Genomic DNA, 14,833 nt, shown 5'->3' with positions numbered 1-14,833 from the left:
CGGCCTACTTTTTCGGCCTCGCGCCGGCTGCAGACGAAGAGGGAGGAGCCTCGGCACCCTGGGCTTGGAGCACGGCCGTCCGGCCTCCACCCGGGGCTTCGCCACAGACCCCTTTGTGTTCCTTCCCCCGCCCCGGAGGCTCCCCAGCCGGCGGCGCTGAGTTCCCTCATTGGCTCAGCCGACGGCTTCATCGATTGGCTCCCAAGTCGTCCGGCGTGGTGCGCCTCTTCTCGCTACTATTGGTCTTCTGAGCTGTTCCTCAGGCCGCCGCGCGCGGTGATTGCCCGGCCGCTCGGAGTCCCTGGAAGCAGTTCCGGGAAACCCCGCGTGCTGCCGGGATCGCGTCTCTGTCCATGAGGGGGGGAGGGGGTGGCGCGCGCGCCATTTCTACTCGTTTTCAAAGCGCCTCGCGCTGATTCTCACGGGCCCGGCCGTCGGCCCCAGCTCTGCCCTGGTGAGTTTCGCGCCGGCCCGCGGGGGGAGGGGCCGGGAGCCCCGATCCGACCCTACTGGGCCCGGCCGTGGCACTGCGCCTTGTCCCCAGTTTCGTTTTCGCTCCGAGGCCCCGGGGTGGGGGTGGGGATGGGCTGGTGGCGGTTTCAGCCTCGTCCGGCCGCTCAGTTGAGGGCCTGGCCCAGCCGAGGCGCCTCCTCGCCCTCGCTCATCCTCCCCCCGCCCCTCCAACCCCCGGCCCACGGTCCGGCCGGCCCGGCGCCCTCCGCGCAGGCTACCGGGCCGGGCGCGCTTTTCCCGCCTCCGCCCGCTGCTCCACGCGGCCGGGCCGGGCCGGGCCGGCGGCCTGGGACGCCCGCGGCCCCATAGCCTCTCCCCGCCGGAGCCGTCTCGCTCCCGTCTCTTCCGGCCTAGCCACGAGTGGGATGTGTTGCTGATCCGGACCGGCATGGGGAGGGGGTGGGCAGAGGGCGGGATACAAACCCCGGGTGACCTGAGCCGGGAGAAAACTTTTGTGTGAAGCAGAGGCCAAAAGGCTGGTTTGTGTAGGAAGCCTCCCTCCCCTCCCCCATTCTGCATGCTGCGAGTCGAGATTTGAAGGAAAAAATGACTACTAGAGGCCATGAAACTTAGCCTTGGAGCGGCGCCTGAGATACCTAATTCTAAGACTGTCATAGGCGCACTAAATTGGAAAGGCGATTCTTTTTCTTCTGCGGTAGAAACCGTAATTGCCAAAATTTAAAACTTGAAGCCACGGGGCTCTTGAAGGGTTCAGTCCTTTCACACTACCTGTTTCAGATTTTTGCTGTCCTCCGGAGGCTGAATTTATGTCTCATGAGTCAGTCGTAGGTTAAGGGCTTGACACTCCTAAGCCATGAGATAACCGTTAGTCTTCATTTCGTTGGTTCTTTTAAAGCCGGTCTCTTAAATGTGAAGAATTTTCACGAGATGTTCAGAAAAAATCAGGGAGGGGCTAGTGCCAGACTTCCCAAATCTCCCAGCAGCCCTTATTTAAATTTCTACTTTTCGCAAAAAAGTTTAGATCAAATGACTTAAGTCACATTAGTGTATTTGCTGCATCCAGAAATATGGTTTGGCTGTGTGGCATCGTATTGAATATACACAAGAGTTTTAAATGGTCTCATATGACATGAAAGTCTTTTTTTAAATGAGCACATTGTATTTGGCTTGAAGAGAGCTTTTTCCTTGATCCGAAAGATTTTATTTTCTGGACTCTAATAGTTGTACGTTTTTGTTGTTGTTAAAGTTTACAGACTTTTTTTGTAAATGTCAAACAATTTCAGAATCAACTTGTAGAGAGCCTTTGCAGTGAATGGTAGTCATAAATATTTCTGTCTTGTGCTTAATATGCAACTTGTCTTTTTGCTTTACACATACTTAAAAAAATACCACCTTAACAGATGTTCGTTGAACTTTTCTGTTAAAAATTTGCTTTCTTTCGGTGACTAATAGTATTCCAAGGTGCAATACTGCAGGGGTCTTGTGATACGGAGAACTTCTGAGTTCTGATGATCTTATGGTCGTATTTGGGGGTGGGGGAGCATGGAAAACTATGTTCACAAAGATGTTTTGGACTTTAGGATGCATCTTTATAGAAGTAGGTTGTATTAATCAGTAAACTGTTCATCTTAAACTGTAAGTAGTTTCTTGATCAGAAGTGCCAGTTTTGAATGGTTTTGTTTTTGCCAGTTCATCAGAATTTGAGGCTTGCCTTGAGAAGCATTTATCCATCCAGCGATTAACCACGGAGTCTGCGTCTGTATAGACATTAGAGGGCTACTAAGTCTTAATAATGTTTTGTAATCATAAGAAGTCATGATATTGTTTATCCCATTTTCAAAGTAACCCTTTCTGCATTTTCCTCTCTACCCCGTATTACCTCCTTCTTAGTCTTCCTCCCTTTTTCATTAACTTCAACTAAATATCGGTGGACTTTGAAATGAAGTTGTTTTAAGTCGGAAAACTGCACCTGGTGCATTTGCACAGTGTTTTGATAAGCAGTCTGGAGGTGTGGTTATCTTACGTATGGGTTTTAGTGCTTTTTAGGAAACTTGTATTTTCTTTATAGCGGACTAGGTATCTTGAGTTTCATCAAGAAAAGTAGGCTTTTCCTTGAAATCCACCTTCTTGTCCTTTATTTCAGTATTCGTTGCAATGTCTTTATTCTGGTGCTTATTACCTTCATCACATTATAATTCCACCACAGACAAATGCACTTTAACTTTAATTCCATCTTTTGAGGAGGTAGTATAGAGACTGGCCTTGTATGGTTTTATTATTTAATCTCTCTCTTCAGGGAGTTGATCCATTTCAGCATTACGTACAGGTTGAACACCCAAAATGATTTGGGTCGGTTAATCTGAGACATCTGACCTAAGTTTATCCTAATTAGGTAATGTTTGTTGAAACTATTTGGAAGAAATTAGTTATCCGTTCTAAAATATGTTTTTTAGATTTATTTTACTGATATGAAAAATTCAGTATACACTCATGATTTTTTTTTTTAAGAAGCAACCTTAACTATAGCTCACTTTTTATTTTATGTGGACTTAAAACAATCATTTAGCTTTTAAACCTGGTCATTTTTTCTTTTAAATCTGTGAATGGGAATAGCAAATTAATTTTAGAACAAAAATTAATGTCAAGTTGTGTTTTTTGTTTTGTTTTAAGTGAGGCGGAGAAAACCCAAATCACCAGAATGTTGAACTAGAGACAACAGGGCATTTATTTCACACCTATCTTGGATTTGAAGCAGAGCTAGGAAATTTGAAAGTCCTTGAACCTTAAGTTGTCTGTGGGTGTTCATTCTGTTTTTAAACCAAACTTTTTAAAACTGTGTAAGAATTGAGAGCTTGAGGGGCTTTTTAGGATTTTGTGGTGATTTGTTGATAAGCTCATCAGGACACAACAGCTGCTTTTGTTAATCAGTGATTCTACCTTAAGTAAATTCAAGCCTTTATTTAACCTAGTGTACATGAAGTTCCTTAAATAACACTTCCATGTACATTTTCCATGGTTTTACAGAATTATTATGCAAATTTAGGTCAGATACATCAGAAAAGACATCATAAAATAATATTTTGATAGAAGTTATTAGCAGCATGTATACAAATTAGTTTAGATAAATCATGCATTGTCCTACAAACTAGTTATTTCTGGCTTAATGTAATATAGCTCCTGAATTTTTTCCAGCAGCATAATAAAATGGCTAATCAGGTGAATGGTAATGCGGTACAGTTAAAAGAAGAGGAAGAACCAATGGATACTTCCAGTGTAACTCACACAGAACACTACAAGACACTGATAGAGGCAGGCCTCCCACAGAAGGTGGCAGAAAGACTTGATGAAATATTTCAGACAGGTATAATATACATTTCTTGTTTCTGACTGGTTATGAAAGTGAGGGCAAACCACTTTGAATTTTATAGACTTTTTTTAAGGTTAAATATTATTGTTTCTGATCTATATAGAGCTGAATGTTACTTTCCCTTCATTGAGGGCATATTGGGTTTGACTTTGATATCTTATTTCATTATTTCAAAGCCTTCTTAGTGTTGAATATGCAGTCTTAGTTGTTTCAGAACAGTACATCAATTTGTCTTAGATTTACCATCAATTAATATATATGTTTCAGCATATCAAATTTTACATTTTTTCTTAATCTAAATCAGTCATCATTTTGCTTTTACTTTTCTACTTTAGCTTCTTAAAGTGATTGTTAGTTAAAACAGCTTAGGTCTGATTAGGTGGCATAATAAGAGGATTAGTTAGACTGTATTGTCTGAAATGATAATAAATGTCAGACTCGTTGAGAGTTTGTGGCCTGTCTAGTTTCTAACAGACAGACATCCACAACTCTCAGTAATTTGGAAGTGTTTGGTTTGTAACAGCTGACTTTTTTTTTTTCTTTCTTTCTTTTTTTTTTAAATCTAGGAGTCCCATGGTTAAGTGCTTAAGGAAATTTGAACATTTTAATATGGTGGTTGTAAGTGGTTTGAAGTTCTAAAGAGGGAGAGAAATATATCCCCTTAGGAAGTGTTGTTCATAAATAAATGTGTCCTTCCCCTTTGGGGCCATAGATGGAAACTTTCTTCCTCTGTGTTTTGTGTGCCTATCCAGATTCTGGGAGAGAGAATTGAACTGTCTCACAAACGTGTCTTAAGTACCGTAGTAACAAATATCTGGGGTTTTTTTGTCCTTAAAACATTTTTTATTTTTAATCTGAGAAGCTCAAGATAATTTTAGACATTAAAATGACTTCTCAAAATGACTCCTGAGTGATGGTCCCATTTGAAAATCAGTCCTCAGGAACTTTCTGTGACATTCTGCCATAGAGAATTGGCAGTGATCTGCTTTGAGATACTCTCTTGTAGAGTGTTCTGTTACTGATAAGAGGCTGATGGTTTGGGTGTAGGGTTGGATTGACAGAATGGACTGATGGCGATCCTGAGTTGTGGCTTTGGGTGGTGATATGGAATATTCAAGTAAGGAAACTCCAATTATTTAGGCATGCTCATTTTGAGCTCTTAAAACAAATCATGGCAACATTTTTTTAAAAGTAACTTCGCAAGTGATAGTATTTATTATGGAGTAAAGTTCTTTTTGGCTTTACCAAAATGGAGTCACTTTTGATGTTATTTCATATGGATTTGGGGGTTTTAATCTGCCAAATATTTCCATTTTACTTTGGATCAATTCTGAAATATTGAGAAATATAAAATTTAACAGACTTAAGAAATTATACTTAAACTTAGTAAATGTTCTGTGTGCAGTTAAATATACTGTATATATATATAGAATGCAGTGCATATATTTTCTGTATAGTTTGCTTGTTAAGTCCACAGTAAAGTCCTTTTAATGCCATTTGCAAAAATTGTCATTGTTGACAGTGTTGTGAATGCCACAGCATCTTTTAAAATCTCATTGTGACACTTCTGAAGAACAAAAAAATGCCTTAAAATATGACTTTCAGAATTGATTAATCAAGCTGCACTGGCATTTATAGAAAAGTTTAAAATTATGCCTTTCCACATTCTGATTGCAGCAAAGTAGATGTTCAGATGAATTTCATTTTATCTTAGGTGTTAAGGAGGGAAAGCCTGTGACACTTTTTGGAGAGTGGAAAGAATTATTTAGTAAAAGAGGTTCTCTCTTATTTTTTTCCCCACTTCTTGTGTGGTTAGCAGTAACTCCAACAGTGCATGTAATTTGAAGGTTGCTCCTTGGGAAATACAGCGTGTTCTTGTCACCCTAACATAACTTGTTACATTAATGCTTAATCTGTAGTACAATGTGTACATCAGATTTAACTTCCGGAACTTAAACGTTTTGGGGAGTGGGAAATGGGGTTAGGATTTTTTTGGTTTTGGGGGGGATATGGGGATTGAAATTTATGTTTATAGGTGTTGACATTTTATCTTTTGTTTTCATATTTGTACTCTTGACCTTTCTGTATAGTATTTGTATAGCTGCCTATATACATACAGTTAAATGAAAATGTAGTTAGTGATAGTATTGAATATAACAATTCTTGATTAAACACTGATAGCACAGTTTAGATTATCCCCTTTGTTGCAATAATGTTACCCCTTTTCAATTTAATTTTTAGGATTGGTAGCTTATGTCGATCTTGATGAAAGAGCCATTGATGCTCTCAGGGAATTTAATGAAGAAGGAGCTCTGTCTGTACTACAGCAGTTCAAGGAAAGTGACTTATCACATGTTCAGGTAAGGTCATTATTCAGAAATGTCTTTGAACAACTAATGATCTGAGATTATTTTACTGTTACTTTTTTTCCCGTGGAGGAGTGGTATTTTTGTTTCTGACTACCTCTGCTTCTTTTAAAAAATTAGCTTAAAGAAAAAAAGATCTACATGGCAGAGAGTTTTCAGAAACACAGGCATAAAGGAAAAGTCTCTCACTCCTTTGTAATATTTTTGGGTTATGTGATCCTGTTTTATTATCTTGGAGGGAAATAATGTTGGTGGGAGGAATAGATTCAGGACACCTGGCAAAATAGCCCAGATACATTTAAATATCAACCAATGGAAGACTGTTTTGCCAGTGTAGCAGGTAAGCTCCCCGGAGGTCTTGTGTGTCTTAACTGCTGTCTGTTCCAGTCTGGCATGTAACAACCACTCTGCAAATATTTGTTGAGTGAATAAATGAGTAAATATTTTGTTAAAATTCTGGTCTCCTGAAATTTAAATTTAATTATGTATTTGATCCTTCATCAATTCATGGTGATTCTTTTTCATTGAATTACTTGGCTGTTCTAGAACAAAAGTGCATTTTTATGTGGAGTTATGAAGACCTACAGGCAAAGGGAGAAACAGGGGAGCAAGGTGCAAGAGTCTACAAAGGGACCCGATGAAGCAAAGATCAAGGTAAAACTTGACTTGGATAGTTGTAATGAAATTAAATTTAATTATGAGATCAAATGCTTCTTTTCATGTTTCCTAGAAACAGTTTTTTTTTTTTTTTTTTTTTTTTTTGCGATACGCGGGCCTCTCACTGTTCTGGCCTCTCCCGTTGCGGAGCACAGGCTCCGGACGCGCAGGCTCAGCGGCCATGGCTCACGGGCCCAGCCACTCCGCGGCATGTGGAATCTTCCCGGACCGGGGCACGAATCCGTGTCCCCTGCATCGGCAGGTGGACTCTCAACCACTGCCCCACCAGGGAAGCTCTGGAAACAGTTTTTATTGCACGTAAAAAAAAAAGAAAAAGAAAAACTAGTGTTTGGAAATGAGATAATTTAGGGGAAATTACGTAAGAAGAATTTTGGGGGCAGACATTTAATTGTATGTTTGGTGAAAATTCCTAAACATACTCTCCCTTATTCCTTGTTCTTTTGGCTATGAATGACATATTTATTGATACTTCCAATAATAGTTTTTTAGATTGATTCAATCATGTCTTTTCAGTTTCTTTCCAAGTATTTTGTGTCTTTTCTCTTGCTGAAGAGGTGTTTTAATAACTGCTTTCCTCCTTCTCAGTTTTTATTTACTTCAGTTTCTTTGTTTGTAAACTGGGAACAGTAATAGTACCTACCTCATGAAGTGTGAAGGTTAAAGGAATTAAGATACGTAAAGTGCTTAGTGTAATGCCTGGAATATAACGAGAACAGTATAACTATGAGCCATTATTATTATTACTATTATTATTTAGATAAACTGAAAGGTGAATATAGGGCTTTTAGTAAAAGAATTAAATGGGTATTGATGTTTTGCTGCAGTGATAGACTTTTGAGTTTGAAATAGTTAATTTATTTAACGTTGAAGTCTGTACAAGAAATATTTTAGACAAGAAATATAACATAGTTTTTATCATGTAACTAGCATATATAAAGCTCCTTTGTACCTTTTTTCCCTCATCTGTAAAATGGCGTAATCCCATTCTTATATCTTTTAACTAATAGATGAAAACTCTATATGCTGCTGTAATGGTTGTTTTTTTAAAAACTCATTGCTGTTCATTGGATAGATCTGTATTATTTCCCTAAAGCTGGCTATTTGCTCTTGAGAAGGTCCATACTATATATGTAATATGTGTATATTACATATTATACAAGTAATGTATAATATGTAATATGTTTTGTGTGTATTCTATATTACATGTATTTCTGTGGTTAAAATAGTCAAAGGTAGAAGAATGGAGAGTCTAAGGTAACTGGAATCCCGGGGTTCCTCCAGAGATATTTTTGAAAACTATTGAACTTGGTGATGTCTAAAGTCTCTTGCTGCTCTGACATGCTGTGATTTTAAAAACCTGAAGTGTAAAATTCTCCTTTCTAGGTAGATTCCATTTCTTTTTTTCCACGTGTCTTTGTTCTATAGGCCTTTCACACGAACACAAACCCTTAAGGGCAAAAGGACATTATCTTCTTCTCTATGATTCCTCTTAATACCTAATATAATGTTGTGAGGAAGGTTGGAAATCAGGAAACATAGTTTGTTTTTTGAAACCTGAGAGTATATTCATTTGGTAATTGCCAGATGTTTTGAGTCTGTGCCGTATGAGAAATGGTCTGGTTTTTATGGAGCTTATGGTGTAGTAGGAGTACAAAACAACAGGATTAAACAAAATAAAGGTTAAATTATTTGAGTACAGTAGAAAAACTAGGACGATGTGAGAAATAGTAAATTAGAGAAGTTGCATAAAAGAGCTAGGACTTCTGCTTTTTTTAAGGATAGAGAACTTTTTTTTGTTTGTTGTATTATGAATTTATTATTGTCAGTATGATATGGACACTCAAATCACTTTGATATCCTTTAACGCCAGCATCCTCACTGGAATTAATACAACCTTTCCGCAATGTTCTTTAAAGGGGATAGAGAACATTTCATTTGAAAAGAGTCACTGGATGTAAGTATGCTACGTAAAGGGAGGAAATAAGGAAAAAATCTAATTGACATAGAGGGGGTGCAAAATGAGGAATACTGTGGTACATAAGTATGAATAGGTAGCCTGGGGTCAGCTTATGTCGAAGTTTTAGTAATCCTTCCCCCTTTTTTCTGTTCTGATAACAAAAAAGTGATGTGTGCTTGGAGACTTAACTTGCCTGCAACTCTTTCCATTAAATGTATGGAAAGGAGAAGTAAAAGTCAACACGTGTGAGAGGAACCAGTGTGAACTTTGATTTTTTTCCCCAAACTAAAATACATAACCTAAGATGTTAGGGTACCTTTTGGAAAATATTTATATTTTGATTTGTGTGTGTATGATATTTAATATTCAACTATAAATAATTATGTATAATTATCTTTAGGCCTTGCTTGAGAGGACTGGTTATACCCTGGATGTAACCACAGGACAGAGGAAGTATGGTGGTCCTCCACCAGACAGTGTGTACTCTGGCATGCAACCTGGAATTGGAACAGAAGTAAGTGTTCTTCAGCTGTTTGCTGAAATCTTTCCAGTTTGTAAATAATTCTACCTATTGTATGATGGGGGAAAAATTGATGTTTTTCAAAGAGCTATTATTATTTTTTTGGATATCCATCTGTATTTTGCTGCCATCATAAGTAGGGATAATCATGTGACTGGTAGATACCCAAACACTTTGTAAAGGAATGTAGAGTTTTTGGAACTGGCTACTAAAACTGTGCAACTAACAACACACCATTTTAGGTCCTGGGGGTGAGGTTATCAAGGAGAAACAATTGCTTTATTCTGCTTTTGTTTTTGTTTTATGTCAGTAATTTTGAATGGTGCTTGTCCTCCCTCCTTGACCCTCCCCTTCATCACATAGAAGATACTCAGTGTTCACAGAGAGATTTATTGAAGGGAGTGGGTTGCACAAGGGAAGGATGTAGAATCAGATAAAAGGTTGAGCACATTGGTCTATACTTGAACAAAGAAGGAATCCGTCCTCCATCTGTGTTTTCATGAAGGTCTCTTCATGTACCTTTGTGCTAGCCTATTCTAATCCTTTAAATGGAAAAAACTGTGTGCCAAAAGGTAAGCCCTGTTACTGCACGGACCTTTTCTGTTTGGTGTCTATTTAGTGCCTAGCATAGTGCCAGGAGTATAGTAGGCACACAGTATTTGACAAATAATTGGTTATGGTTTTTTTTCTTTGAGTACTGTAATCCTGACTTCGTAACTTAAAATTTAAACTAGGTTAAATGATAATCTTACAGGATTTTCTTTAAAACAAAGTGATGGCAGTAGCTTCCTTAGGTGATGATGTCAGTTAAAATATTTAGGTGGTATTGTTATATATCTCCTACTTATATTAGAATTCTAAGAAATCTTAAAACTTTACTCAAACATTGTCAATGGCACCCTTCTAAAAGCTGAAACTTAACTTTTCAGGTAGCCAGAAGCAAAGATTATTATTTCTGGTTTGTGAATAGATAGATAAAGACATCACCATTTAACATAACACTTTAGATGTATATCAGAGCTAATTCTAATTATGTTCTCTGTATGTAGAATGTTCTCTGTATGTAGAATATTTTCTGTATGTAAATGTTTACAGTTATTGGTTCCCTGAACTTCTTTTATACATTACAATTAATGTTCTGTTTCTTAATATTTAACATTATGAAAAGGGCTCTAAGCATTTTTGTTTTTTGTGATACCTGTATCAGCTACATATGTTTGTTTTGAGTCTCAAAAAACTACTGTAAATTACTTAATGCTATATAATTATTGATAGAGTTGGGATTGGGACTGTAAACCATCTACATTCCTTACAGGAGCAAGTGTCATTGAAACAATATACAAGTGAATGATATCTTTAGCCTTTTACTCACTTTTGTCCTCTCATTAATCCCCCTCCACCATCCTTTATCTTTAATGTTCTATTTATGTTGTGACTCTTTAAAATCTACATTTATATTTTATTTTTAAACAATATGGAAATATAGTTCAGCTTTCTTACAGGGACTCCTACACCATATGTATTTTTTTCTAATGGTTTTAAATTTTGTTCCTGGCATCAGGATTTTTTTTTCTCTTACCTTAAGCCCTCATATAAAATGAATAAAAGTGGAATTGATGCTTTGCCTTTTTTCTTGTTCTTGAGGCAGCTTGAAACACTTCCAAGAGGAGAATACATTTTGAAAAAGTTATCTGTAGTATACCATGTGATATCCTTATCAATTATTGCTACATTTTCTTAGTTTTGTTTCTTTGACTAATTATAAAATCCTTAGGAGTAAAAATTATTTGTATCATATGGTTCTGTTCTTCACAATGTTGAATATAGCCTGGTGTAAAATTAGTTGGTTGTATCTATCTCATAATTATAGAAATAAACTTTTTTTATTAGATTGGTTTCTTTAATGAGCTCTTTAATGGAAACTTGTTTTATCTTTGCTTTATGTAGATAAGGAAGGAGTTTGCTAGTACTTTAAGATTTTACTGGAAGTATTTGAACAATTTAATAGAGTAAACTTTTGAGTATCCGATTAGAAACAAATAGTATGCTAATTGTAAAATATGTATACATTCTCTTATATTGCACTCCCTCTTTAGCAGAAAGATGCATTTTTCTGTATGTTAGATATCATTACATACAGCAGAAAGATGCATTTTTCTGTATGTTAGATATCATTACATACAGCAGATATGGTTGCAGCAAAAATCCCTATATGAGATCACCAGCCTAAGCCACTCTTGTCAAGCAGTTTGTTGCAATAAGAGTGCAGTGTAAAAGTTTGGATTTCTCCCTTAAGTTTAGATTTCATGAGATTTGGCCTATATGTTTTGAAAATTAAAGTTTTTAACATACTGGGTTGATGATAGGTTTAGTACATAATTGGTTTTAATTAGTGTCATATGGATGCTCTAAGGTTTGGGTTTTTGTTCTTTTTTGGTTCATTACAGTTACTAAAAATTATTATTAGCTCTTTCTTTTAATGTTTTATTTTATTTATTTATTTATTTTTATTTTTGGCTGCGTCGGGTCTTCGTTGCGGCACTCGGGCTCTTTGTTGCAGTGCGCGGGCTTCTCTCTAGTTGTGGCATGGGGTTTTCTGTCTCTAGTTGTGGTGAGCGGGCTCCAGAGTGTGTGAACTCTGTAGTTTGCGGCACTTGGGCTCTCTAGTTGAGGCGTGTGGGCTTAGTTGCTCCACAACATGTGAGATCTTAGTTTCCCGACCAGGTATCTAACCCATGTACCCTGCATTGGAAGGTGGATTCTTAACCACTGGACCACCAGGGAAGTCCCCCCAAATTATTATCAGCTCTTGACTGAGGAAGTTGAAATTAGGGTCAGTACATGAGACTGACATTATTAAAATTAAGCTATGAGAAGACTACGAGGTTTTATCTTTGGATAAAATCTACTGTAAAGGGCTTCCCTGGTGGGGCATTGGTTAAGAATCTGCCTGCCAGTGCAGGGGACACAGGTTCAAGCCCTGGTCCGGGAAGATTCCACATGCTGTGGAGCAACTCTAGAGCCCAAGAGCCACAACTACTGAAGCCTGCGTGCCTAGAGCCCGTGTTCCGCAACAAGAGAAGCCACCACAATAAGCCCGCGCACCGCAACGAAGAGTAGCCCCTGCTCACCACAACTAAAGAAAGCCCAAGCACAGCAACGAAGACCCAGTGCAGCCATAAATAAATAAATAAATAAATAAAAATCTACTGTGAATTAACCCTATAAGTGAGTACTCATTAATGGACATAGTTGCTAAGCATTGACCTTGAAATGAGAAATACACAAGAATGATAAGTATCAATTTTGAAATGCGTTTTTTTTTTTAGTGTGCCTTGGCTCTCAGGCTTAGTCTGGTTATAATACCTTTGTATCCTTTTTTTTTCCTTTTTCTTCCAGTTTTATTGAGAAATACTTGACATACAGCACTATATAAACTTAAGGTGTACAGCATAATGGTTTCACTTACATACATCATGAAATGATGACCACACTAAGTTTAGTGGGCGTCCATCATCTCATAAAATTAAAGAAATAGAAAAAAATAGTGATTTTTCCTTGTGATGAGAACTCTTAGGATTTACTCTCTTAGCAACTTTCTTATATAACATACAGCCGTGCTAATTATATTATGTTGTACATTATATCCCTAGTACTTATAACTGGAAGTTTGTACCTTTCGACTACCTTCATCTAGTTCATCCTCTCCTCAACCCTGCCTCTGGTAACCACAGATTAATCTCTTTTTCTATGAGTTTGTTTGTTTGTTTTTGAAGTACAGTTGACTTTCAACACTGTGTTAGTTCCAGGTGCACAACACAGTAATTTGATATTTCTGTAGTTTCAAAATGATTACCATGATAAATCTAGTTACCATGTGTCACACTATCTTTCTATTCTTCAGCTGGTATTGTAAAACTGTTTTAATTTGTTTCCATTGACAAATGTAATCTCTATGGAGATCATGTCTATGTAATAAACTCTTGTTTAAAGAGCATAGCACTGATGATCTGTTGAGGAATTCAAAGGAAATGGTAGATTGGGATCTAACTCTGGTGTATTAGCTAGTTGAAGTGTTAAAGAACCAGTGTATTTAACAGACCTGTAAGTATATGACTTTGTAGCATCTGAATTGAATTACATATAAAGAAAAGCTGCTGTGTTTGCAAAATAGCGAATAGGAGCTGGATAATGGAACCACCCTAGTAGATAATCAAAAGACACTGTTGAGGGACTTCTCTGGTGGTCCAGTGATAAAGAATCCGCCTTCCAATGCAGGGGACGTGGGTTCGATCTCTTTTTGGGGAACTAAGATCCCACATGCAATGGGGCAACTAAGCCCGCATGCCACAACAAAGAGCCCGTGCCACAACGAAAGATCCCGGACCCCTCAATGAAGACCCCCCACGTGCTACAACTAGGACCCTATGCAGCCCCCTCCCCCCCCCAAAAAAGACACTGTTGAGCTGCATGGTTACTTCTGTTGATTCTTTCCAGAGTCTCAGAGGGCTTCCTCTATTACTGTTGAAATAATGAGTGGATAGATGATAGACAGCCAAAACTTTCAAAGCCTTAATGCCTAGTGAGTAAAGGAAGAACTGTTGTTAGGGTATTCGCTAGATTCTGTTGGTCCTGGAGGGGGAGGATTAACCTGATTGAGTGGTTACTCTGAACAGCTCATATGGAGCCAGAATGGCTCAACAAGTTAATAAAAGGAAAACATTTATGTTACATTTTAGTTAGTTAAAAATAGAGCTTAAAAACTTTAAAAAGAGTGATCTTAGTTTTTGAATACTATTTATTTTCAGCCTTTTTAAGTTCTTTTAATGTCCTAAGGTAAATTGATCTTGAAATGAGACCATCTCCTATTTCTCAAACAAATCAGTATTTTTGGCATGTTTCTTCATGGACCCCAGTGATTATAATATTGGGCACTTTGTTAACCATAGGTTTGTGGATGTTTCTTTTATTTATTTATTTATATTTTTAATTTTAATTTTTTGTTTTGTTTTGGCCGTGCCACGGGGCATGTGGGATCTTAGTTCCCCGACCAGGGATCACACCCATGCCCCCTGCAGTAAAAGCATGGAGTCCTAACCACTGGGCCACCAGGGGATTCCCTGATGTTTCTTTTAAAATAGAACAGTATTCTTATGGAAAAGCTATACGTTGGACTTCCAACATTCAAATGATAATTTAGAGTATGAGGAGCTTGCTGTTACGAATTCTTTCTGTAAGGTAATCATTAAGTTGCTTTTCCTGAAAATACAGATTTTTTTCATTTTAGGTATGCTTAATGAAGCAAACCTGAATGGTTCTAAAAATATAGACATGTGTCATGAAAGAAGTATAATAATCTGACACTTAGCTTCCTCACTTAGGTATGTTCAACTGTTGTTTTTTTTAAATTTATTTTTGGCTGCGTTGGGTCTTTGTTGCTGCCCACGGGCTTTCCCTAGTTGGGGTGAGCG

At 37.9% G+C, this 14,833-nt stretch overlaps 1 protein-coding gene across 1 annotated transcript in view; it reads left to right on the top strand.

Moving 5' to 3' along the window:
• Window positions 1–3,678: 3,678 nt before the first annotated feature.
• HNRNPR (heterogeneous nuclear ribonucleoprotein R) overlaps window positions 3,679–14,833 on the top strand; it is a gene marked incomplete at both ends in the record, with an annotated part of 30,406 nt that continues 19,251 nt past the window's right edge. The window contains 4 exon segments of the mRNA XM_079698162.1: window positions 3,679–3,835; window positions 6,083–6,201; window positions 6,754–6,861; window positions 9,243–9,356. Of these exon segments, the coding sequence (XP_079554288.1) occupies window positions 3,679–3,835; window positions 6,083–6,201; window positions 6,754–6,861; window positions 9,243–9,356 (498 nt within the window).

The sequence above is a fragment of the Hyperoodon ampullatus genome, assembly GCF_949752795.1.
Source record: "Hyperoodon ampullatus genome assembly, chromosome: 2".
NCBI classification, from domain to species: Eukaryota; Metazoa; Chordata; class Mammalia; order Artiodactyla; family Ziphiidae; genus Hyperoodon; species Hyperoodon ampullatus.
The sequence above is the reverse complement of the archived record's forward strand: the minus strand, read 5'-3'. Positions and strand labels throughout refer to the sequence as shown.